A 24,871-nucleotide genomic window follows, 5' to 3' on the forward strand; every position below is an offset into this window, starting at 1 on the left:
AAGCTGGGCAGAGCCTGGGGGCTGGCGAGGCCTGGGGTGGAGGGGAGGGGCTGGGGAGCAGAGTTGGGAGTAGGGAGGTCTGAACCCCAGAAGGTGGTCTCCCTGAAACCTTTCCCTCCAAACGCCCTTACACACCCCAAGGCTGGCAGCATGGCGTCTGTCGTCAGCCTTCAGGGCCCCTGCCTGTGGGCCACACGCCCTTCACACCCCTGGAGACCTGGCTCCCTCCTCCCTATGCCCTATCTCTGGCCTCCGTCCCGCTGGAATGCCTTCTCCTGGCTTCATCCCAAGGCCAGCTCATGGGGCTCTGTGGGTGGGCTTTGGGCCCGTCCCCAAGGGAGAGTCCACAGGTCTGAGCACCAACCCTGTTCTCCCCACTGGGAGGCAGTTCTGGGGACAGCAGGTGCTTTGGGGCAAAGAGCAGATGGAGGATGCAGGCCGATGGTCGTCACCTCCAGAGCCCCTCCCAGTGGACTATTGTGACATTACACCTGGACGATGCTGGTAGTTGCTGAGCGCAGCGCCGGCCCCTATGGCTCTCCCTGCTGGTGCCCTCATCAGTGCTGTGGGTCAGTCGTCTTCCTGTCCTGATCTGTGCCCCACCCCCACCTTGCTGGGTGAGGTCACCCCTCCAGGCCTGTTTGAAATGTCACTGCCGCTGGAGGTTCTTCAGCACATCCCCAAGGCAGTGGGTGTCCTTCTCCAGAGTCCTGGAAGCCTCACTCCATTGCCACCTCTGTCACTGCCCTCCTGTGATTCTCTGGGGAAGGGAAAGGTGGTAGCCTCCGGGGACAGGCTCTGGCATGCCGTAGGTGCTAATGATTACTAATGGCTTGATGGCAGGGGCAGGAGTGACAGTGTGAGTGAGGTGTGTGGCCTGTGGGGCAGAGCTGGGCTCAGAGATCAGCCCTGCCCTGCAACCGGGGCAGGTCATTCCCTCCTTTGGGCCTCGGTTTCTTCATCGGTGGGAACTCTGACTGGTAGGGCTGCCCAGGAGGGAGGGTGGTGGGGTGCCCGGCACCCAGTAGGACCTTAGCATTTGCTGCTTTTCTCCATTCATTAGGGCAGCCCTGCTTGTGGGGACCCTGCGTGTCCTACCCCTGTGCGAAGCCTCGGTCTTCCCATCTATAAAATGGACAGCGGGGCTAGATGAACTCCAGAGGCCTTTAGGCCTGGCTCCCTATGGGTGACAGCAGGGTGGGGAGGGGCTGGGAACAAAATCACCCAGCAGCCTCCTTTAGGAGGCCCCAATTCTTCCTTTCTCCTGCTTTTATGGTGTTGATGGGAAGGAGGGCCAGGTGGCTTTTGTTAACTGCCCTTTCTTAGCCACTCGTGTCAGTTCCTAAACTTAAACCAAGTTGATGGACAAGGAAAGTGTAGGAACCCTTCCACAGGTGTAAGGAGGGGAGCATGAAGGAGGGCTGGAGGTCTGAGGGACGCCCAGCGCTCCTTCCGTCCACATACCTCTGGGAGAGGATTCCTCCCAGCCTCCTTGCTCGCCCACCCCTCCCACCCCAGGAAGCTGAGTCTGATTGCTGCTGCCACCCTGCCATGTGGGCCACCAGGGGAGATGCCCTGTGTGATGCTCTGCCGTCACCCACCTCCCCTCCCACAGCCTCGTCAGCCCTGTCTGGAAAGCAGGGATGGCAATGCCTGCGTCAGAGAAGGTGCTGCAATAGCCTGATGGTGTGTGTCCATCCTTCGGACCTGTGCTTGGCTATTAGAAGATGCTTGTAATGTGATAACACCTGTGCTTCTGTTACTGCTATAATCAGTATCACCATGTAGCTGATTTAAAAAAAAAAAAAAAAAAAAACGTGTCAGGAGGTTTACCACATGTTTGAGTTAATGGACCAATTTTTGACTCTGAGCTCCCTAGCAAGAAGAGCAAAAAGGGAAAGAGGATCACTCACTGGATTCAGAATGCCCTTAAGATGAAAACAGCTTTTCCTGGTAATGAGACCCAAGGGACGATCCTCCTAGGGGGCCTCCAAGAGGGTTCCCCGTGTGGTGTGCTGAGCAGCTTCCTTAATGCTCCGTGCTCGGGCCTGACCCAAGGACCTGGTGTCTGTAGCAGGGTCCCCAAGCTCTCCTGGCTGCAGGGGAGAGGCAGGGGGCATCCTCAGGAGGTCTACAGGCGGGACCCAGTGAGGCCCCAGAATCTTGAGATGACTGAAGTTTCATGTGTTACCTTCAAAATCCGTCAGGAGTTCACCTCGGTCTGCAATAGAGCCAGGTGTGTTTAACTACAAAAATAATGTTTTCTCTCCTCCACTCCAAATCTTTGTGTATCACAGATGCTTCATCCAGACTGGGCCTTGCTCATTTGTCAGACATACACACACACACACACCGTGTTTCCCCAAAAATAAGACCTAGCCAGACAATCAGCTCTAACGTGTCTTTTGGAGCAAAAATTAATATAAGACCCAGTCTTATTTTACTATAATATAAGACCTACTATAGTAAAATAAGACCGGGTCTTATATTTTGTTCCAAAAGACACATTAGAGCTGATTGTCTGGCTAGGTCTTATTTTCGGGGAAACACGGGGTGTGTGTGTGTGTGTGTGTGTGTGTGTGTGTATATACATATATATGTGTATCTATATATATCTATAGATATAGATATATATAGATAGATAGATAGATAGATACACATACATATATATTTTTTTAAGGACAGCGCAGCTCACAGTGTCCCATGCGGGGATCAAACTGGCAACCTTGGTATTTTTAGCACCACGCTTCAACTAACTGAGCTAACTGGCCACCCCTCACTCGTCAGCTTTGCTGTAAGGTGGGGTCCCAGCACTTTCAGAGAAGCCCAGGAAAGCTACACCCTTCTTCCCGACAACAGGCACACTCATGGGCAGGCAGTTTTGGAGGTTTCCAGATCCTGAAACACTCCAGGGACTCCGAGGCCCCGGCTTGGCAGGCTCTGATCTAGGGTGATGGGGTGATACGGTGCGTATCTTGCGGACCAAGCTCATGAGTACGATTGCTCTCAGTTGGGCTCCTGTTAGGCATGGAGCGGCCGAAAGCTCCAGTTATCTTGAAGAGCAGCTCTTCTGTGCAAAGCCAGGTGTGATCACTGTGACCCAGACAGGAGTGGGCTTCGGTGCCCACCACCCTCCCAGACAGGCCCAGGCACTTGAGTCCGTTGGGACTTTTACACAGACTGCAGACGCTCCCTTCTCCCAGGTCCTGTCCCCTCACACCTAGGTAGGTGCCCAGTGAGCCGGTACCACAGTGACTGGCTTCCTAATAGGCACTCGGCTTTATAACATCTGTGGACGTAAGAATGTCTGAACCTGTAGCTCGTTCTTATAAAAATGTGTTTGAGCCAGACTGAGGATACACCTGAAAGATCTCAGTAGACGGACAAAACTGCTTCCAACAATAGCAGTTTGCAGCTTCTGTCACGCACTTGGAATTCGGGAGGGAGCTAAGGAAGAGGCCAGCAGAGAACGCAGGGCGGGGCTCGGCTTACAGGAGGTGAAGGCGACTCTGTGCTTTCTTGAGGGTGGTCACCCTTTAGAAGGAAGGCTCTGAAGGAGGCATTGGGCAGGGGCTTTAGCCTCGATGCACAGACACAATGGACGGGGCTTGCGTAAGGCAAACACAAGCCTTTTACTAAAGAATTTAGATGCGTGAGGCGAGACGACCAGCCATGACCTGCCCAGTTAGGAACTATGATCAGCTCACCCTGTGAGGTCACTTTTCCCTGTCCTCACATCTTGTTCTAGTCTTGTTTTCTTCCATGTCTTTGATGATGTCGAGTAATTTCATTTTGCAGCCTCTTTCCAATAGTCTCTTGGCTGAAGCTCTTGGGAATTTCATCCTGACAGTTGTAGCATTTGTGCTATCTCCCTCGTGGTGGCCTGTTTCCTTGTGTGATGTGTAATTTGAGATCCTGAGTTCCTTTCCCACCGGGCTTTATCTGTGGAAGCCCAGGAGGCCTGGCTTGTGGGCCTGCCCCCTGAGCCTGGGGCCACTTTTATGTTGTTGTTTAGGCTTTTTCCACCAAGAAGGTGATGTAAAAGCAAACCTTACCCGTGGGAGCATGGCCCCATGGCTGCAGAGTCTCAGGAGACTTGCACGCTTTTTCTTGTCTCGGGCTCACCTACCCATTTATGGGGCATGCCGCCTCTTTAATATAGGGAAGGGGCATGAGGGCTGTTTGCAGAAGAAGGAACCAGGAGGCTGGGTTCCAAGCCGGCTGCCTATGTGCTCCCAGACACACAAGTCAGGCAGACATTAATCCGTGACACAGAGCATCGCTCCGGAGACTAGACATTCCATTAGGACCATCCCTGCAGTTACTCCCACGGCAAATTAAACATAGGTTGTGCTTTACAAGAGTTAGAAACCAACCTGCCCCTATTCTCGCATCTTACTGAACTTAGAGATAAATTTACCATTGGTCTTCTTTCCGCCTTTCCCCGCTACCAGTGAATTTTCTGTCGAAGCAGAAAACATAAACCCTAGCCCGGGATATGGAAGAGGACTCCCTTCTACTAGCGGTTAGAGACTCACTGTTTGCAGAGTGGCCTTCGTTTTTGTACTTACTCTCTGCTGAATAAACCTACTTTAAATTCTACATCGGCTCATGTTTGAATTCTTGCCTATGTGAAGCCAAGGACCCCCTTTTCCTGTAGCACCTTGCGACCCCGGGCTTTGTGTGAACAGCTCAGTTGCATCTCCCTGCGTCCTGCTTGCTCAGAGTCTTAGCTCCCAACTGCTGCTTTTAACTTCTCTGTCTCAACACCCCTCTCCCTACCCTCCAAGGCTGCCATACCTTCACTAATGCCCAGGCTTTTAGCTCATGTTTTCCTGGGATAACTATTACACTAATTAGAGTACAGTTAGTAGAAAGGAACAATTAAGAATATAGACTCTGGAGGTGGACGGTTTGCTCAGTGGTTAGAGAGCATGCTCATAACACCAAGGTCACCGGTTCGATTCCCACATGGGCCAGTGAACTGCACCCCCCCCCACAACTAGATTGAAAAAAAAAATACAGATTCTGGAGCCAGACTGTCTGGGCTGGAATCCTGACTCCAGCAGCACAGGATCTGGTCAGTTTCTTCATCTGTGAAATGGGAATAGCAATAGTGGGGGGGGGGGGTTGCTATAAGAGTTTATTTGAACCAAACAGACGACCGTGCTGGGGAGCAGGATCTCAGATGCTCCTGAGAATAACGTTTTGCCGTTGGTTTTACGCATTTGGACTTAAGGAGGGGACCACAAGGAAGATGACATGGGGGTGGGAGAAAGCAAGGTACAGGACAGTTTAAAAGTGTATGTGCTCCCTTGAGGGTGGTTAAGCCTTCCAGGGATCTGGGAAAGAGGCATTTCACAAGTGTGTGAACCTAGACACACAGAAACAATGGGCAGGCCTGGTTCAAGGCAAAGGTAACCAGTTACTAAGAAGCGCGTGACTACCTGCCATGACCTGCCCAGTTAGGAATTTATGATCAGATCACCCTGTGAGGTTACTGTTGGTCAGATTTCTCACAGTGCCCCTGTTTTGTCCACAGCTGCAAAGGCTAGAGGGCTTGATATATTAAGGCACTGAGACCATCATTCTATGTATCATTGCATATTTCAAGCATTATACTGGCCTTTGGTACAATCAACATTACATAGACTATAACTGTTATGATAATATTATCTTAGTAATAATATTAATATTATCAGTCTGGCCCCTGGTGATTTTCTTCACTTTCTTACAAGCTCGGTTACACATTTAGAAGGTGTTTGTAATGTTTCTGCCCCACATTTCTAGGAGATGTGTAGGAAGGAGCTTTCCGGTGGTGTAAATTGTCCAGCCTCTTGGTCTTTAAGTGTTTAGTACAAAATGTAACACTCCCCATGGATGACAACTTCTTCTTCTGCAGAGCCTGTAGTTCTCTGCTAAACTGCAGGCCATCTTAGGAGTCCAGGGGAATCCAGCCCTGCTACCTGCCAGCTCTGTGACGCATCTTCCCTTCTGTGCTGATCCCCACTCCCTGACCTGACACCCTCAGGGCCAGGTGTGATCTGCGAATTCCCTTCGGATTTTTGAATGATCATGCAGCCTGTTACACCTGCCCCTGGCGTCAGGGTAACCAGGCCTGGGAACAGTTTCTACACAATCTGCGCCGATAGGATGGCCTCAGACTCTAAATAGCCCCACTTCAGGTCAGGTCAGGTTCTGTGGCCAAATGAACCCCTTGCATTTCCAAATTGTGGAAGAGGTCTTGCGGTGGGGGAGGGAGACTGGATTCAACTCCAACAAGGACAAGTGGGAGTATTCACAGCCAAGGGGCAAAGTGGGGTCCATGGGTGGGAAAATCCTAAGAGACGATGGCTGGGGTCTCGAGATTCTTGTGCGATGAAGTCAACAGAATTCTTGCTGAAGGCAGGCCAGGTGATAAGATACCAAGGGTGGGGGCTTTTCCTAAACTGACCCAGCAAGATTCTTGCTCAAACTGAACTCTACCACAAGGAAGAGGGAGCCCAAGGTCGGGCCTCGTCCAGCAGAGGGCGACGAGGAGCCTGCTGAGACTCAGGTCAAGAAGCCATCTTTGTCAGGGTCCACGGGGCCTCTGCAGGCAGAAGCCATGGCCCTGGGACCTCCCCGTCTGATGGAGGAGGCAGGCTCAGCCCTGAGACCCTAACACACGGCACAGGGAGGGCGTCCTGGGGATTGTTAGCCGAGTTGTGTCAAGAGAAAGAAGCATTGCATCACTGGGGTGGGGGCCCTTAGGGTTGGGGGCCTGGGGCCCTGGGGAAGCCTGGAACCGAGTTAGGCCAGCCGGTGACAATGGCCGTGCTTGTGCCAGACCCTGTCTCAGCATTTCACAGCTGTGAACACATCTGCAGCCTTGGGATCACCCAGGGAGAAAAGTGTCGCGATTCTGTGGCGGTTCAGAGAGTCACCCCAAGATGTGCCTCTGTGGTACATGGCTTGTTTTGAGCAACGCAGAGGTAACTTTAGCTATGGGCTCACGAGGAAGGTCGGCGCCTCCCTTTAGCTACCTAGAACTTGAAGTCGGAGCGTTGCTTATAAGAGACTACCAGAGGCCTACCTATGTGGCAGGGCAGGCTCCTAATTACTGAGCACCAGCTCTTGTCGTCCTGTCATGCCCCTTTGAAGCCTCAAGATGCCGTACCGCGTCCCTAGCTCAGAATGTCTTATACACTCCTGTTCCCTTTTTGTCTCCGAACCTCCTTCATGTGGGGTCTCTGACTCTCTTACATAAGTGCGGTTCCCATACACAGGTATGTGTTCAGTTGGGTTATTTTCTCTTGTTAATCTATCTCATGTCTACTTGATTATTAGACCAGTGAAAAGAACCTCGAGGGAGAGGACAGTTTCTTTCTCCCCCCTCCATTCTCATTTTACAGATGAGGAAACTGAGGCACAGTTAAACGATTAAACAGCCCAGTGGTCAGCTCGGAACTGCTGCAGCCACTGTCCAACCCATGCAGCCTGCTCCCCAGCCCAGCCCCCCCATCGCCACCCTGTCCGGCCTCTTGCTGTTACGATAATCACTGAATGAGAGGCCAGTTGGAGGGAAGGGAGGAAGGCGGCCTGGGCGGAGGGCAGAGTGTGGGGAAGCCCACAGTGGGAAGCAGACAGCAAGTCTGGAGAATAAGCGGTGGCTTTGTCTTCTGGTTGGGAGTGGGGGTGGCAGAAAGGGGCCCGGAAGGGCTGAGTGGGAGATGAAGCAGGAACAGAAGGAATGGAAGGCTGTGTCCAGACTGCGGAGAGTCTTGGACGCCAAACTGGGAAATGTGGAGTTTGTCCTGCAGGCAGAGGGCCTCCTCTGAAGCCCCAGAGCAGGGGGTGCAGGTCACATGTTTGGGGGCCGAGTGAGTGCTAGGCCAAAGGTGCATTCCAGCCCTAAGCTGTGAGACTCAGGCCAGGAGGCCCGTCTGGGGAGGAGGTGGCAGTGGAGGAGTCCTGAGCCTTCAGGAGCGTGGGGGCCCAGAAAGGTGGGCAAGCCATCTGGGCAGGGACCGGCCTGTGCTTGCTGGCTCAGCAGGGGCTGGGAGGACAACGGGAGTTGTACCTGCCCAGGCTTCAGGTAGGGAAGGCCACAGACGCCTCCAGGTAGATGCCTAAATTCAGTCCACAGCCCACCTTGGGGAAAGCCAGGGACTGGAATGGGGACCCCAGCATCCACCTGGCCCTGCCCCTCCCCAGCCTGTGACCTGTAGGTGACATCAGGATCTGGGACCTCAGTGTCACCTGAAGTGGGAGATGAGGCCGCCCAGCCTGCAGGGTTACAGTGGGGACTTGTGGGCCTGCTGGCTGGGGCAGGTATTCAGTAGGGGTCCCTCTCACCATCCCCCCGTGGGGAGATGGGGCCCCCCACCCATCCAGAGAATCTCAGCAGCAGTTTCTCCTTCATTAAGTCTATCCCTTCATGGATTCTGAACCGCAACCGCGTTCTCGCAGAAGCATGGGTTCGCAAGTCGGACGCCTTCCTGGGTGGACACCCTTCACCATGAGCAAACACCACCTCCAGATGACCAGACACCACCTCCTCACTGGGCAATTTGGGCTTTATTTACCAAGTCAACAAAGCAGGCCAAGTTGTGATACACCGTGTCCTACCAACCGGCTGGCCCTGAGTCTGGCTGGGCCTACGAAGTCCTGTCTCACAGGCCATTTGGAAGAATGGTGAGGTGGTGAGTGAAAAACCACTTCCTGAGGCCCCCATCCCCACAAGCCCTCCCCGTCACCTCAGGCTCCCCCTCCTGGGGCTTTTCCTTATCAGGCTGAGTTCTGATATCCAGAATAATATTACTTCTTCCGAAGGATTCTCCTAAGAGAATGGTGCTGGCCAAAAAGCTACCTTTGGGAGAATAGAAAGCTGGAAGTCAAGGCTAGTCTGTCCCACTCTGCCCTGTGTGGCCTCAGTCTACATGTCTGCACAGTGGGGATGGTCATGGGGCCTGCCTCAGAAGGCTGCTGCAAATATTCAGGGCAGGACATGCGTATGGAGTGCTGGCACAGTGTGGGCAGGGGCCTGGGCTGCCATGCCTTGGGCAGAAGTCACTGCGCCCCTCCCTGGAATGACATACCCTCATTCCCCTCCAGTCCCCTGGAGTCTGTGTGTTCCTACTGGAGAAAACACTAGGAGGGGAATGAGGGTGTGTCCAGTTTGCTGAGCATGGGGGCTGGACCTTTCCATGTTTGGGTGTGGGGTTTTCTAGGCGTGGAGGTGAAAGCCAGAGCCTGGCGGAGAGCAGGCCCTCTTTGGGGAAAGGCGATGTACTTGTGTCTTAGCGCTGCCTGAACAAAGGACTGCAGACTGGGTGGCTCACAACAGACATGTATGTCTCACGGTTCTGGAGGCTGGAAGTCTAAAATCAAGGCGTCAGCAGGGCCAAGAATCCCTCCTGTCCCTTCCAGCTTCTGGTGATGGCTGGCAGTCGTCGGCAGTCCTTGGCTTGTGGCTGCATCACTGCCTCCCTCTCCACCTGGCCATCTTCCCTTCTGTCTTTGTATCTGGTGGCCTTCTTATAAAGACATCAGTCATTGGATTTAGGACCCGCCCTACTCCAGTGTGATCTTATCTCAACTTGATCGCACCTGCAGAGGCCCTATGTTGAAATAGGGTCACATTCACAGGTAGCAGAGGTCAGCACTTCAACTTGTCTTTTGGGGGGACACACATCTACCCACAACAGGAGAGCCATCTGGGTGCCCCAGGACTCAGCCCAACAGACAGATGCTTTCTCTGTGCCCAACTCAAGTGTGCGGTGCTAGATCAGGTAGGCAGGGTCATTCTGTGGACAGGAGGCTGGAAGGGACGGGCACCTGGCTGGTGGTGGCCCAGCTCTCCCCACCCTGTACTCTGACAGCGTTGCCTCTGTTCATGATGTCGATGAAAGACAAGACATGGCAGCTTCTGTTTCTTCAGGGCCTGCTCTGTGCTGGGTCTCTGGCAGATACCCACCGTCCTCATTAATGTGGAGGATTGTCACAAGCACCGACTCTGAAGACAGTCTACCTGGGTTTGAATCCTGACCTGGCCATGTCACCTTGGACCGGTCACTTCACCTTTGGGGCCCCCCAGCTGGCTCACCTGTAAACTGGGGTGATGGGAGTGTGGGAGTGGCTGCCTCCCTGTAGAATTACTCCTTGTAGAATTGTGATGGAAATTAAGGGTGGATGCTACTGCCTGCCCAGCCTATAGTAAGCGCTCCTCAGCATCTGTTGTGATCACTGCTCCCCTTTAATCCTCACACACATGCTGGGGGGGGGGTACCTGGTTTTATCTCCACATTCTACGGAGGAGAACAAGGTAAAGGGAGGTGAAGAGGCGGGCAGGGGAGGTGTCCATGGGGAGCAGACACCGTTTGGGGGATTGTGAAGCCTGGAATCTGCCGTGCCACACTCCTTCTCTGCCCATACCCTCATTGTGCCACGGGGCACCTATTTATAGACCAGAACCAGGGTTATGCAGCACATGGCTGCCCAGGAAGGGCTTTGGGAACTGGCCATTCAAGACCTCATTCACAGGTAGGAAACTGAGGCCTGGAGAGACAGTCTCGTGGATGCATTTGTGGGGTTATCATGTCTAAGACAAGGGGTCTCTGCTGATCGGAACACCCTCCCCTGCCCCAAAACTGGGAAGGGAGTGTTCTGAGAGCAGAGGACAGAGACCACCCACGTGGGGAAGGGCCCCTGATGGCATCCCGGTGCCAATGTGCAGGGGTGGGGTTCTGGTAAAGAGAAGACGTGAAGGAAGATGGCCTGTCTTTAAACCTCCAGGTTGGGAGCGGGCTGGGGAAGACCCGGAGATATTTGGAGATGTGGGTGGCCGAGCTAGGATGGGACAGTGAGCTCACCCGTGATGGCAAAGACCCTGATGTTCTTGTCTCCTGCTTTATTCCCAGCACTGAGAACAGTTCCTGGCTTATAGCAGGTGCTCAATAAACACATCTGTGATGTTTATTAAAGCACCAGGGAGGCGCGCTTTGTCTCACCAGAAGTTCAGTATCCCAGCTCCACCACTTTCTAGCTGACAGTCTTTGAACAAGCAATTTAACCCCACTTGGCCTCAGTTTTCCCATCAGTGAAATGGGAATAGTAGGAATAATTGATACTGGCTCTGAGACCACTAGAGGGGATATTTTCTGGAGCAGTTTGAGAGTGGGACCCGCCAGGACCCACCCCCTTTGGTGTTGGTGCCCCCACCCAGGCTTGGTACAAGGGAGTCTCTACGAGGTCCCCCCATTTATGAAACACAACAGATTTCGCTTCTGGTGGGCCCAGCGCCCTTCCAGTCTTGGACGATGACCAGTCGTCCAGCCTTGGGATGGTCACTGAGAACTGGTACATTGTAAAGCCCTCAGAAATGACCAGCCTAACCCCAATCGATGCTGCAGTCACCAAGGGTGATGTGGGCTCGCCTAGTGTCACAGCCCTGGCTCGGGAATCTGTCTGCCATGTGACCAGAACAGCCAGCAGTTACCGGCCCTCGGCGTGCACTCCAAGACTATGAATTATCTCGTTCCACCTCACCCCTTCGTGGGTCAGGTGTGTCACCATTCCTGTCCATCTCAGAGACAGGATGGGATGGCTCCCTCTGGCCAGCACACTGCTAAGCCCCTCCCTGGGTATCCAGGACTCCAGGGTGCAGAGCCCCGACCCAGGGTTCCCCAGCCAGCAGGAAGGACGGTTCATCAGCTTTGGGGGAGCACCAGGCCTCACCACCAGGGGGCAGAAGTGCCCCTTGGAGCCCGCAATGCCTGGGGGTGGGCAGGGCGGAGGTCAGCGCCACCCTGAGTGACAGAGCTGGTGGCTCTCTCTCCCGCTCAGCTGGCCTGGATCCAGCTTCCACTCTGCCACCTGCTGACTTTGGGCCTGTACCTTGGCCTCCCTGAGCCTCAGTTTCTCTGTAACCCCTTCTTGGCAGTTTTGTGAGGACTGGATGAGGCAGTATGATTAAAGTGGTCGCCCCTCTGCCCTGCCTCTAAGCTGCTCCCCCAGCCCCCTCCCCACCAGGCCCCTTTGGGGTGGACTAACTCCCGCCTCCCCCCTCACACATGGGTTGGAGACATGGAGCTCATGACTTCATGCTGGTGGACCTGAAGTCCCGAGTCCCAGGTCCCAGAGCTGCCCTCTCTCACTGCAGTGCCCTGGACCCCTGTGCATCCTGCTGTGCATCTGCCAAGTAAGGGGCTGAGCCGGGCTCAGGAGTTTGCAGAGCCCGGGCACCAGGAGACCTGCCCCCTGAGATGCTCGGTAGCTAGCCTCAGGCGGGCCCTGCCCCCAAAGATCCGGATTCCCAGGTTCCCAGCAGGGGCCAGGCCGGGCAGCAGGTCACTCACTGCCAGTGGAGATGAAAGCTCTGAGCCAGCCCGCCAGCCCGTTGATGCAGTCGTACTACAGGGATCAAAGCCACCAGGGTCACCGTCCCCTGCCATGTCTACAGGGAGCATGTGGCCTTTAGGCTTTATGGGTCCTTCTTTCCCTCACCCCTCAAACTCACCTGTGGCAGCTGCAGGGTGGGGGGGAGGCAGGGGCCCCCAACCCTGCTCTTCATTCATGTTACACTTGGGCATACTGAGGCCCTAGAGGTCACCTGACTTTATAGCAGGGCCGGGTGGACCCCAGTTCTAGCTCTTTCTTCCATCAGAGGGACAAGTCCTGGGAATAGGGTCCCAATGACTCACCAGGGCCCTGTACCAGCTCCTGACACTCTGCTGGTGGGGGTGAGGGGGTTTGGAATGAAGTTAGGGTCCTAGGGTGGATGAGGACATGGTTGATGTCATCAGGTAACTGACAGCTTTAGGGGTGCATGAATGGATCCCCCTAGTCTCCCATTCCCTTTAACAGAGGGCATTTTCCTTCCCTGAGTCTCTGGCACAGATGCACCCCGCCCAGGGCCACCCCTTAATACAGTTGTTTAATCTCCCACCCCTTATCAAGTCTGGAAGGCCCCATAAGTGAGTGGAGGGACTGGTGGGCTCCTGGAAACCCCCCCGCCCCCGTGCCTGCCTGCGGAGGCAGCACCTCAGTGAGAGCCATCACGTGGGGCCTCAGGCCCAGGAGGCCGGTCATCTGATGCTTCCTGAGAAGCCAGAAATCAGGGTTTCCGTGTCAATCTCTTCATTGTAAAACCTTGGCTGCATGCAGCTCTACGTTTTGTTTTTTTCCCCACCCCGCAGGCTGTGCAGAACACATTCAGGGGCTGGACTTGGCCATCGGCACCCAATTGCCCCTACTCTGGGGGGTTGCGATGGCTTTGTCCCCTCCTGGTCTCTGCCTCAGATCCCAGCCCTGGGGGCTGGCTATAAACCCACCATTTCCACTGCACCAAGTCCCTCTCTGCCTGTCACCAGCCCACAAAAAGCATCAGCACCTTCATCTATCTGAGTCCTTGCTGCACCTGGCCCTGGGCTGTTGGGTGTACAGATTTTACAAAGGTCCAGCTGGGGCTGGGAGGTTACAGCTATAATTTCTTAGCACTGACTGTAGATGTCTTTTAAAGCCTTGGGCCATTCCTACCTCTGGAATTTCTTGCTGGCCACTTCTCCCAAACCCTGGCTGCATCCCCAGCCTCCTTTCCACCAAGACTCCCTGTCCTCCCCACCTCCCAGCTCCCATTTTCCCTGGGTTTCTTATCCTGAGCAGTCCCACCTTCTCCCCATCCAGCTTGCCCCTCCTGCCAGCGGGCCCTGTTTGCCAGAGCTCTTTCCACCCACCCCAGTGTGCTGAGCAAACAAAGCCAGCCCTCTCCCCAGAGCCTGTGTCCAGTTTGGGAAAGCCTCTTTCACCCCCTCCCACCCGGAGAATGCTCTGCGGCATCTCACCAGGGGCCATTACCTTGGTTCTATCTCTACCTGTCCTGTGAGCACCTTTCACAAAGCATTTGCTCTGATCTGGTCTAATTTAACCCCTCCCTCCTGTAATATAAGAGTTTATGCAGCCATTCAACCAAATACTACTGTGTGCCTACTGTGTGCGGGGAGCAGGGATGTAGAAGTAAGCCAGTCACCCTCCTGGGAAAGTCACCGAATGACCAGAGGGCAACCCCTGAGCCTAACCCAGGATGAAGGCAGGCAGGGAAGGGGAGGCAACCATTGCTGAAAGACATTCTGGGGCTGGGGAAGTGAGGGGACAGGCGGGGAAGGCCCCTACAAGGACCCCAGGCTCTGGACTTTATCCTCAGGGCATTGGGCACCCACAGGAGTGTCACCAAAGATGGCTCTGTCCACCAGGAAGAAGAGAGGCTTGTCTGTGACCTATGTGGCCGTCAAGAGGTATCTGTCATCCTGGTTGTAGATGCTCTGCCTGGAGAGGTGATGGTGAAAGTGAAGGGAGCAGAATCCATAGATGTTTCTAAAGGGGTGAGAAACCAGCAGGGGCTTGACTGGATGAAGGTGAGGAAGGGGTGACCGGTCAGGTCACGCAGGTCTCAGCCTTGGGGATGGCAGCTCTGGGAGCTGAAGGTATCCACATCCTTGGGTGGGGGGGTGTATTGTTTTTCTTTATTTTTCTTTTTCCACACCCTTAATTTTGATCTCAGGGTCAGGGAGTTTGTTGGTCATGACTCTGTCTCCCTAGAACGAGGGTAATGTCTGGCACATAGTAGGTACTCAGGAAATGCTGACTGATTTGAACTGGACAGTGTCTCCTCACAAGGCTCTTGTACACCTTAAGTGGGGCTCTCTTGGCTCCTGGAGCCACAGAAGCAGCTCCTTGGCTGTTCAACTGGACCTTGGCAAACCTCATCCACTGCCTCCATGCTGGGGGGCAGGTTCCTGTCTCTAAGTGAAAACCATAATGTCACCCTACATTGAGTCAGACTGAGTTATCTAGTGGGCAGCTGTGTCCCACCCCTACCCTGTGGCATGGAACCTCTTTCCCAGGGGGCAGGGGCTTTGGTTCCACCATCAAAGGTGGAATGTAAGATGCACATACTCTGGGGTAGGGGACCCAGTGGCCTCTGGGCCTCAGTTTCCCTCTTCTGTACAACATGGGAGTGGGGGGAGCCCTCTGAGCACCCTTCTGCTGAGATTCTAGGATCAGCCTTTCCTCTCCCCCACTGATTCACGCGGGAAGCATTTATGGGAAGACATGGTGCTGGGGCTCTAGTGATACCAGGACTTGCTCAGCGCAGGCATAGTTTCAGGAGATACTCTATGGGAATCCCAGAAGCTGGGGTGCTTAGGCTTCCACCCAGTCTTCATGAGAACCAGAGAAGTCTGTGTCCACGTAGAGGGGGTCTTGAGAGGTCTGTGTGGACACAGCCTTTGCGTGGAGAGTTGGGGAGGGGGGGTGACTTTGGTTGCGGCATCGAGAAGCAGGGGCTTCTGGGGGACACGGGTCGCTGAGTATCGTGTGGGTGTGTCCACAGTGGTGGGGCAGCGCGGGCGCTTGGGGTTGGGTTGTGCGTACCGTGCCTGTTGGTTTCCTGTGGGTACATGTGGCCTTCAAAAGAGTGGAGCGGGTCGAGCGAGATCTGGGCTGGGCCGACTGAGGGGTCTTTGAGGCCTTGCCAGTCTTGCCCCCAGCTCATGGCCCCGCCCATCTCTCGGCCCCGCCTATACGTACGCCCCCTTGCTCGAGCCCCCGCCGAGCCCCGCCCTCTTTCCCGCTCCACCCCGACCTCAAGCCCCGCCCTCCGTCATGGCCCCGCCCCCGGCCTCTGTTTGCGCTTGGTCCGCGTTGCCTGCCGCGCTCCTGGCTTTGCACGCTGCCGCCGCTCCGAGCAATGATTAACCGGGAGGGCCGGTCGGCGCCGGGCCCGGGGCGGAGGCGTGGGGCCAGGGCGGGATCCCGGAGGGCCGCTCGGCTTCCTGCTCTCGCCCAAGTTTCCTCGTAGAGGGCGCAGCGCCGGCCGGGGCCCGCGGCGTGGCGCGGGGAGCGGCCCCGGGCGCGCGTGGGTACGGAGCGGGCCGCCAGGGTCACTATGAGGACTCTCCGCAGGTTGAAGTTCATGAGTTCGCCCAGCCTCAGTGACCTGGGCAAGAGAGAGCCTGCCGCCGCCGCCGCGGACGAACGGGGCACGCAGCAGCGCCGGGCCTGCGCCAACGCCACCTGGAACAGGTAAGGCCGCGCCCTCCCGGCCTGCCAGCGGGCCGGGGGCCCCAGAGCCGGGGGAGGGGGAGCCCTCGAGCCTTTCCGCTGGCGAGGGCAGGACCCCTGCTTGGAAGGGTGCAGTGAGCACTGCGGCACTTACTAGTTTGCAAAGAACTTGCTCCCCGGAGTTGTGCGGTCCGGGAAGGAAGTTTAGTGCAACGTGTTTCTGGAAGGAACGAGACCGCGGACTCGAGGCTGGTCCCTGGTCCCGCAGTGCCCAGCTGGTGGGTGGCGGGGTGGGCGGGGAACCGCCTGCCAGCCTCCCACCTGGGGTCTTACCACGTCTCCGCTCCAGTGGTCATGGCAACCTGGGAGGTAATAGAGCAGGAAGTATTTTTCCCATTTCGCGGATGAGCAGATGAGCCTCTCGGGCGCAGTCAGTGTGTTGCTGCTGTGCTTCCTGTCTCTGCGTTAAGGTCTCTTTGGCCGGGGGGTGGGGTGGGCGGGTGGTTTTCCCTTGAGCGGCCTCCCTGTCTTCCCAGCTGTCAGCAGGGGTGCAGCAGCTGCCCAGCATTCCTTAGACGACCCTCCCCCGGGTCCGTTCCCAGACAGACAGACGGGCGTGGGAAGTCTCCCTCCCTCCCCCCCAGCTTTGTTTGAAGAGCTAGGCTGGGATCCGGAAAAGAGATGGTTTATTTAGTGGGATTCCCCAGCGTGTCGGCTCATGGGCCCTTTTCAAAAACAGATATTTTCACCAAAAGAAAAAGGGGAAAGGAGGGAAGAGAATGAGGCAGGCTTCGCAGGGGGCTGTAGATGGGGTCCCCACACCACACACACCTGGCAGTGAAATCATGCCAGATGCTCCGCCGGCTGTGGTCTTGGCCACACTTCATGAGCGTCATGGTGGGCATGGGGCTGCCAGCCTGAGACCCTCCTCTGTGCACCAGGCAGGACAACGGTCGTCCACGTTCTTGTCTTCTGTCCCCTGTTGCAAACTGCTTGAGGGCTGGGATGTGTTTACCTCAGTTTCCCTACCTGTCGATGGGCATGCACATTCCTGCTTACAGGACCCATGTGGGGACTGAAAGAAGGACTCTCGTTGGGGAATCTCATTGAACCAATGACTGCACAGTGTCCTAAGACTTTCTCCTCTCCCAGAATCGAGGAGATAGAAGCAGGCTCCCTCCTTGTGTCTCTGCTGTGGTTTAGTGGAAGGAGTCAAACAGACTTAGTTAAAAACCCAGTTCTGCCTTTTCCCTGCTGTGTGGCCTTGAGGAAGTCACTTAACCTCTCTGGTCCTCAATTTCCTTACCCGTAAAATGAGTTAATAAGAATGCCTGCGTCACAGGGCTGTTGTAGGGACTAAATGCAAAGATGAGTATTAAAGCCCTCAGCACAATGCCTGGCACGTAGCGGTCCTCTGTAACTCATAACTGAAGCCAAAACTCATGTCGGGGTGGCTTGTAGGGTTAGGGTTCGGGAGGGCTCCTCAGGAGTCTGCTGGTTCCTGAGCTTACACTGACTGCAGCTCCGTGAGCCCTGTCCTCCCCGCAGCTGGAGTCTGCTGGGAGGTCCCCAGACAGTGGTCAGCGCACCCTGGGGCCAGCTCTGAGTCTTCCAGCTGAGGGAGATGCCTGTAGGGAGACGCCACCTGGGTCTCTCAACCATTTTCCACTTACAGGAACGTTAGAACCTCAGCCTTGTTCTGTGCCTGGGCCTGGCCGGCTGCAGAGAAACACCTCCCTCCCCACAGCTAGCACCGACAAGGCTCCCAGTCAGCTCCTGCCACCGTCCCACACTCCTATGTGCCAGCTCCCTTCATGTCCCTTAGCTCCCTTTGCCATCATCATAGCCCAGGGAGGGAGATATTACTACCACCCCCCATTTAGAGGTGCAAAGGGGGACACAGCCCAGGGAGACCTGCCCACACAGGATATGCAGAGCCAGAGCCCTGCTCTCTGTTTTCTGGACAGACATGGGACTAACCCAAGGAGGGGCAAAGTGCCTTCCCCTGCCCGGTCCCTGAGCAAGAACAGTGGGAGGCCAGACAGTCTGCAGTCAGTTCTACCTTGCTGAGTTGATTCCTCATTTTGAGCCCAAGATGCACCCCCGTTTATCTGTGTGACCACATTAATTTCTTGGGGCTCTGTAACACCGCTACAAACTGGGTGGCTTAAAACAACAGAAATGTATTCTCACAGCATTGAAGGCCAGAAGCCCAAAATCAAGGTGTGGGTAGGGGTGTGCTCCCTCCGGGGGCATTGGGGAGGGTCCTTTCTGCCTCTTCCAGCTCCTGGTGGATGCTTGACTGATGGCTGCGTCACTCCAGTCTCTGCTCATGTGGTCTTCTGTGTCTCCATGTCCAGACCTCCCCCTCCATCTCATAAAGACACCAGTCATTGGGTTTAGGGTCCAGGATGATTTCATCTCAAGATCCTTAACTAATGACATCTGCGAGCCCTGTTTCCAAATGAGATCTGAGGTTTTCGGGTGGACATGATTTTTTTTCTTTTCTTTATTTTATTTTGCCCCACTTCTCCCGCCTCTCCCCCTTTCTTCTGCCTCCCCCCACACTTAGTTTCAAGCTGTTGTTTCTCAGTGTAGTTGTGTAGGACCCATGCTGGTATTACGAGCCTTGCGCTCCCCTCAGCTGAGGCAGTCGGTTGCCAGTCGTCCGTCCAATCGTCAGTCAGCTGCTCACAACAGCTCATGGCAGCTCTAGACAGCTGCCGGCCGCTCACGATGGCTGCCGCCCACTCACGCTGGCCACCAGCTTCTCACGGCAGCATACAGCAGCCCGCGGCAACACACGGCAGCTCCGGCTGCTCAAGACAGCCCAGCTCCAGGGAGAGCTGTTATTCACAACCTTAGCTGTAGAGGGCGCAGCGCACTGGCCCATGTGGGAATCCAACCGGCGACCTCAGCATTAGGAGCACGGCGCTCCAACCACCTGAGCCACCAGGCCAACCCTGGACATGAATTTCAAGGGGACAGTTTTCAACCCACTACAGTGACCCAGGGCACATCCCCTCAATTCCCTGTGCCTCTGTTTCCTCATTTGGACATGGGGCAAAAATACCCAACTCACCCTTGCGAGAATGGAATCCATGCACCCACTGAGTCAGTCATTCATTCATTCATTCACTCACTCATTCACCGGGCAGGCCCAGGACATAGAGTTAGCAGAGAATCTGCAGCCTCCTGGAGCATTGAGTTGCTGGAGGGAGTCAGGAAATAAACAAGGACACACGTAAACCCATGAGGTCTCTGCATTTGGGTTTAGTGCTGGGAAGATGAAGCCGGTGACACTTGAGTGCTGACCACACACAGCTGGTGGCCTGTGGTCGTCCATTCTTCCCCCACTAAAATCGATTCCATCAGTGTGCAGGAAAGGTTTGAGAGAGTGGTAGAAGGCTGGGGGGAGGGTGGTGAGAAGGCTCCCCTGCTGCTCCCCCTTGGAGGCCCTTATCTCCTCCGTCCTCAATGGCCTGGACATAGCATGCCGTGTCCCCCTCAGCAGCCACCTGCTCACTGGATCTGGACCCATGTGTGTAGGGGGCCTCCAACTCCAGGAAGGTCATGTTCTGAGATGAGGGGCCAGCCGCGGAGTTTGAGGGAGCTCCCCAAACCCCATACTTGTCCCCTACACCTGTGTGTGGGCCATAGGGTGCCAACCATTATGGAGCCCTACTCCTTGGCAGGAGTGGATCTGCCCGAATGCTTGAGGTTTTGAGAGCCCAGCACCCACCCCCACCTTCTAGACATTATAATGGAGGCCCTGAACAGGCCAGCAGCAAGGTAGAGTGTGCGTCTACACGTGCGTGTGACACTTGTCACACACTCCCCACAATCCCGCCTCTAAGGCTGGGATGATTAGTCTTCAGTTTACAGGGCCCGGGGTCTGACCCCAGTCTGACTTGAAGCCACTGATCAGGGACACGTGAGTTTCTTTCCCAGTGGGGCCAGGTCAGGTGGGTGTTGCAGGTGAGAGCCTGGATCCTGGAGCCGGCCCCCCTGGCCTGCACTCCCCTGGTCCTGAGTGGGCCCTGGCCCACCCCCCACATTGTGTTCCACACCCGGGTCTCCCAGCAATGCTGAGTGGCCAAGAGCACCCCACCCTTCAGACAGCAGCGCTCACTCACCCCAACCTGTGTGTGCGTGTGGGTGGGGGTTGGGCAGCCAAACCCCGGGTCTGGGGAAGCTCCTTTCATCCCTGCAGCCACTCAGGGTGGAATTGATGACCCCCATTTTGCAGCTGGAGCTCAGAGAGGTGTGGGGACTGCCCGGGTCTACCTCCAAAGCCTGCGCCTCTGCCACCACCTCATGGGGTCTCTGAGGGGCCAGAGGAGGTTGGTTGAGAGTGAGGGTTGGAGGCCGGCAGGGTGCTGTGCTTGGCTCACCCCGCCACCTCTCCCCCACCAACCCCACCCCCTCGCTGCGGGTCAGGCCCTGCGTCCTGGGCCCCCTGCCCATCTGAGGCAGCAGTCGTGGTCAGCAGAGCGATGGCCCCAAAGATGTCCACACCCAGGTTCCCCAGAACCTGTGAATACCTTACATTACAAGGCAAAAGAGACTTCAGGTGTGATTAAGGGTCTTCTGATGGGGAGATTATCCAGGTGGGCCCAGTGCCATTACAGGGGTCTTGATGGGAGGGAGGCCCGGGGCTCAGGCCGTGGAGGAGATGTGAGGATGGAGGCAGAGAAGTTGTGGATGGAGAGAGGGGCCTGAGCTGAGGGCTGTGGACGCCTCTGGAAGCTGGAAAAGGCCAGGAAGCAAATGAATTCTCCCCTGGGTTCTTCAGAGGGAGCCAACCCACTGACACCTTGATTTTAGCCCCATGACAGTGATTTAGAACTTTCAACTTTCAGCCTTAGAACTTAAAACAACTTGGGCTTGTTTTAAGCCACTAAGCTTGTGGCCTTTTGTTACAGCAGCTACAGGACATGCATACACTGGGCTTCCCTTCCTCTCCCCATGTGCCCTGGACCACAACTTCTCCCACCTATAGCATCCAGAACCTGGCCTCACAGCTGGGAAGGTGGGAATGTGAGACCCAGGCAGCTATGGGAGGATGGGGGCTGTCGTGCAGGGTGTCATGCGGGGTCTCTGCTCCCGCTCCCCACAAGAGAATGCAGGACATGGTGAGGCCAAAAAGGAACACCCACGGAGCCATAAATAGGGGAGTCATACCACTGTATTCTCTCTGGTGGCTGGGTTGGAGACACAGGAAACAGGAGCCACACAATTCTCAACCCTCATTGCGCCGCTTGCAGGCTCAGCCACCATCTTGCTAGCCCCCACTTTTTTGCTAGCGTAGCCACAGCAGTTATATTAGTAGCCAATGGCTCACTGGTTACAGCTGACGGACAACTAGCCCACAGCTGATGGCCACTTTCCAGAGGGTCAAATTGGGGCCCAGCCTGGGGTCAGGATTGGGTTCCGAGAAGCCTGTCTCCTTATGCCACCCACCTGGGTGTAGACATCGCTGCTGGGGCTGCCGGAGCAGAGCCCACAGTCCTCAGCTTCATTTTTCAGGGCTGGGTGTGGCCCCCTGGGGTACAGATGAGGACATTAGGGCCCTGGTCATCCCTGGATGGACGGGTTGGAGGAGGGCGAGAGCCAGGGAGGGCACCAACCAGCCCAGGTGGCAGCTAGCAGTGGGAGGAGCCTGAGGGGGCCCTTGGGGACCTAGTGGAGTCCAGCACCCCTGCCTGCCTTCACCCACTCATCCCTTCCACAGGCCACCAGCTGGGAGCCAGGTCCCGAGGAGCCAGGCATGAACACCAGTGGGAGGGGCCCAAGGAAGTACCAGGCTCGCTCGGGCTCCACTCAGCCCTCTGGGGGCCCCAAACAGAGAGTGAGGAGGGCACCTGCAGGGGTCTGCTCTTCTCCCTGTGCCCTCAGAGGCCTCCCAAGGCCAGATCCAGAGCAGGGTAGGGGCCTGAGGAAGGCCTGACCCACCAGCGGTGAGGCTTTGGATGCGCCCCTGCCCACTCACTCTCTGCCTGGGCTTCCTGTGTGGGCAGGTGGGCAACGCAGAGAGTTGATGGTGGGCCAGAGACCCACCCAGCTGGGGTCCACCCACTCGCAGCCCCACACCGGCCCCCAGCCCAAGCCAAGATGGCCATAGGCAAGTGCCCCGAGAAGCCCCACAGTCAGCCCTTGCTCTCCCAGCCTGACTGCAGGCCCCCTCCCCCAATCCTGGGCAGCCGTCCCCCGACAGCTGCAGGGCCAGCAGGTCTCAGCACTGTCCTGGGCGCCCTGGAGTCTCACTAAGGGTCCTGTACTTCCCTCACCGTGCAGGCACCCAGTGCTCAGGCAAGAGAGGGTGGGACTTGGCCCTGCCTATCTGTCTTCCTGCATGGGGACAGGACAGGCCACCGAGAGGGACTGCCCAGTGAGGGGAGACAGCCAGAGGGAGATGATGGGTCAGCTTCCACTCGGGCCTTGCCCAGAAGCACCCCGGAGGCTGTCAGCCCCACTGGCCTGCCCACCTCTGGTCTGGGAAGGCATGGGCCAGGGCGGCTGGAGTTTCACTTCTATTTTGGGGGGATAAGTCACATGAGGTCCTCTCGCTGACCCACCCTTCCTCTCCCCCAGTGTCTTAGCAAGTATTTTTTTGTTTGCCCAACTTGGACGTTGGAAAGAACATGGAACCGCATCTGGAAACCGGAAGGAGCAGGGCCCTGTGTGTCCCCTCAGCCCCCACCCCCCACCCCAGTTTGGGCGAGGGCAGCGAGGGGGGTGGGCGAGGCTGTGTGACCCCGGGCAGTCCCTCAGCTTCTCTTCTCACAGCCTCAGTGTTCTTCTACAGCTTGGGGTGTCAGTCCCCACGTCGTGTGGTGGTTAGGAGGAAGACACGGAAAACCACAGAGCAGATGGCTGAGCTGTGGTGGATGCTTCTGGGAGCCACACCCCTCCCTGGAGTCACTGCTGACTGACACCCTGACAAACAGCCCTGCAGGGTGCGGTGCTGTCCCCTCCCCACATTATCTCCTTTAGGTGCTGCAACCATGAATCCCATGGTATGAATGGGGGAAACTGAGGCACGGGTGATCAGGGCATTTGGTCAAGGCATGTAGCCAGGAAGCCCAGAGCTGGGATTCAAAGTCACGTGTGCCGCTGAACCAGCCTAGGGGCTGGATGTGGGGCGTGTGGATGGCAGAGCTGCGGGTGACCCTGCACTGGGCGGGGCTGCTCCCACGTGTTCCGTGAAAGAATGGAAGGGTGGTAACTGGGTCACTGGCATATCCTCCATGGGTGATGCTCTGCTGCCCCAGTGCCAGGTCGGGAGAAGGAGGCTAAATAGTGAACTAAATAGACCTCCCCTTCCCAAAAAGGAGATGGGTTACCATACTCTCCCCACACGGGTGAGGGAGGGAGGGACCTGGCCTCCTGGGGGGGGCGGGCAAGGCTTTGAGGAGGGGTTGGGTGGAAGGTGAGCCTCCAGGCCAGGGAACAAGTTCGAAGGCCATGAGGTGGGGGGAGGTGGTAAAAATGTCACAGAGGACACCAGACCCCTTGAGGGGTCCAGAGAGTCGGTCTTACCATCGAAAGCCACATGGTGTAGGGTCACCTCTGGGCTTGGGACCAGAGTGGGCTGGGATCCCTCTGGAAGGTTTAATGGAAGTGGAGGAAAGACACAGAGAGGCTGGTGAGAGTAGATCTCTGAGAACAGCAGGATCAGGCCTGGGGGCCTGCTGAGACCTCCAAGGCTCCGCAGGCTCCACGTGCTTGATTTGGGTCCCAGGGACAACTCTGCCAAGCCCCTCTGAGCTTCTGGAGTGGCTGGCTCCACCCCACTGCCCCTCCCCCTGCCCCTCCCCAGGCTCCTGAAGCTGATAAGGCTGGGTGGGGCTGCCCCTGGGCCATGCCTGACCACCCCACCCACCCCCAACGGCCCCCACAGGGCTGGGAGTGTCTTCCCAGCTGTCGGGATTCCAGGGAGATCACTGCTGTAGGGCAGCTGGCTTCCTGGCGGCCATTAGACTTCCCGTCAGATTTTTGTCTTTTTTTGGTCTATAAACGGGGAGCAGCCTTATGTGACACAGTCGCGGGGCTGGGTCCACCAGGGACTTACAACAGGCGAGCAAACACAATGCCAGCCGTGCCCACATGCTGAGGCTGGTCCCTGGTCATCATTTCATCCTCACGGCACTTGGGGGTATCTCCTGACCCCCACTTCACAGGCAGGACACAGGTCAGAGGACACATGTCCCTGGCCACACAAATAAGCTGCCTACTGACGCCAGACCCAAGAGTAGTCAGGCCCCCTGGGTCAGGTGACAAGTGTGCAGTGTGGTCACGGTGCCCAGCCCAGCTGGGCCCAGCTGCTCAAAGCCTCCTTCACCCACCCTGCCCTGCCCCCTCCAGGGCACAGAGCCAGAAACCCTGCGCAGACCTGGCTCCCTGTGGGGAAGCTGCAAGGGGAGAGTGGGCAGCCGTTGGGCAAGCTCTGTGGCTTCCTGTGGGGGAGTTGGCCTCTCTGAGCCTCAGTTTCCTCATCTGAAAAAGTGGGCAGTCAGTCCATATTTCTGGGAAGGGTGGAGCTGGTGAAGGCAGACGGCACCAGGAGCTCGGTGGCCGCTGCCCACTCTGTGATGTAACTGGCAGTGTGTCCAGCTGTCCCCTGTGCACCAACAAACACCCAGCCAGTCTGCAGTAGTGAGTGTCAGAGCTGTGACCAGGTCCTGGGTCGAGGTGGTGGCGCCACCCAGACCTAGTTCTCACCCTTGGGAGCATGTGGCCAGTGGGGGGACTAACAGGAAAGTGAATCAGCAAAGTGTAGATCCCACAGATCTACATGGGGAGGGGTGGCGGTCAGGAGGGCTCCTTG

The 24,871-nt window shown here is 56.4% G+C and overlaps 1 protein-coding gene across 7 annotated transcripts in view; it reads left to right on the top strand.

Moving 5' to 3' along the window:
- Positions 1–24,871, top strand: part of PRR5 (proline rich 5) — a 56,082-nt gene that overhangs the window by 12,028 nt on the left and 19,183 nt on the right. For 2 of the 7 annotated variants that reach the window (XM_074326532.1, XM_019739255.2), the window contains exon 2: positions 15,943–16,062. In XM_074326532.1, coding sequence (XP_074182633.1) covers positions 15,953–16,062 — 110 coding nt within the window. In that variant the 5' untranslated portion in view covers positions 15,943–15,952. Of the gene's footprint in view, positions 1–8,594; positions 8,685–15,652; positions 16,063–22,849; positions 23,001–23,038; positions 23,061–24,871 lie in introns of those variants that run through there. The other 5 variants (XM_019739254.2, XM_074326533.1, XM_019739253.2 and 2 more) reach the window with 5 other exon arrangements.

The sequence above is a fragment of the Rhinolophus sinicus genome, linkage group LG02 (genome assembly GCF_036562045.2).
Source record: "Rhinolophus sinicus isolate RSC01 linkage group LG02, ASM3656204v1, whole genome shotgun sequence".
Taxonomy (NCBI): Eukaryota; Metazoa; Chordata; class Mammalia; order Chiroptera; family Rhinolophidae; genus Rhinolophus; species Rhinolophus sinicus.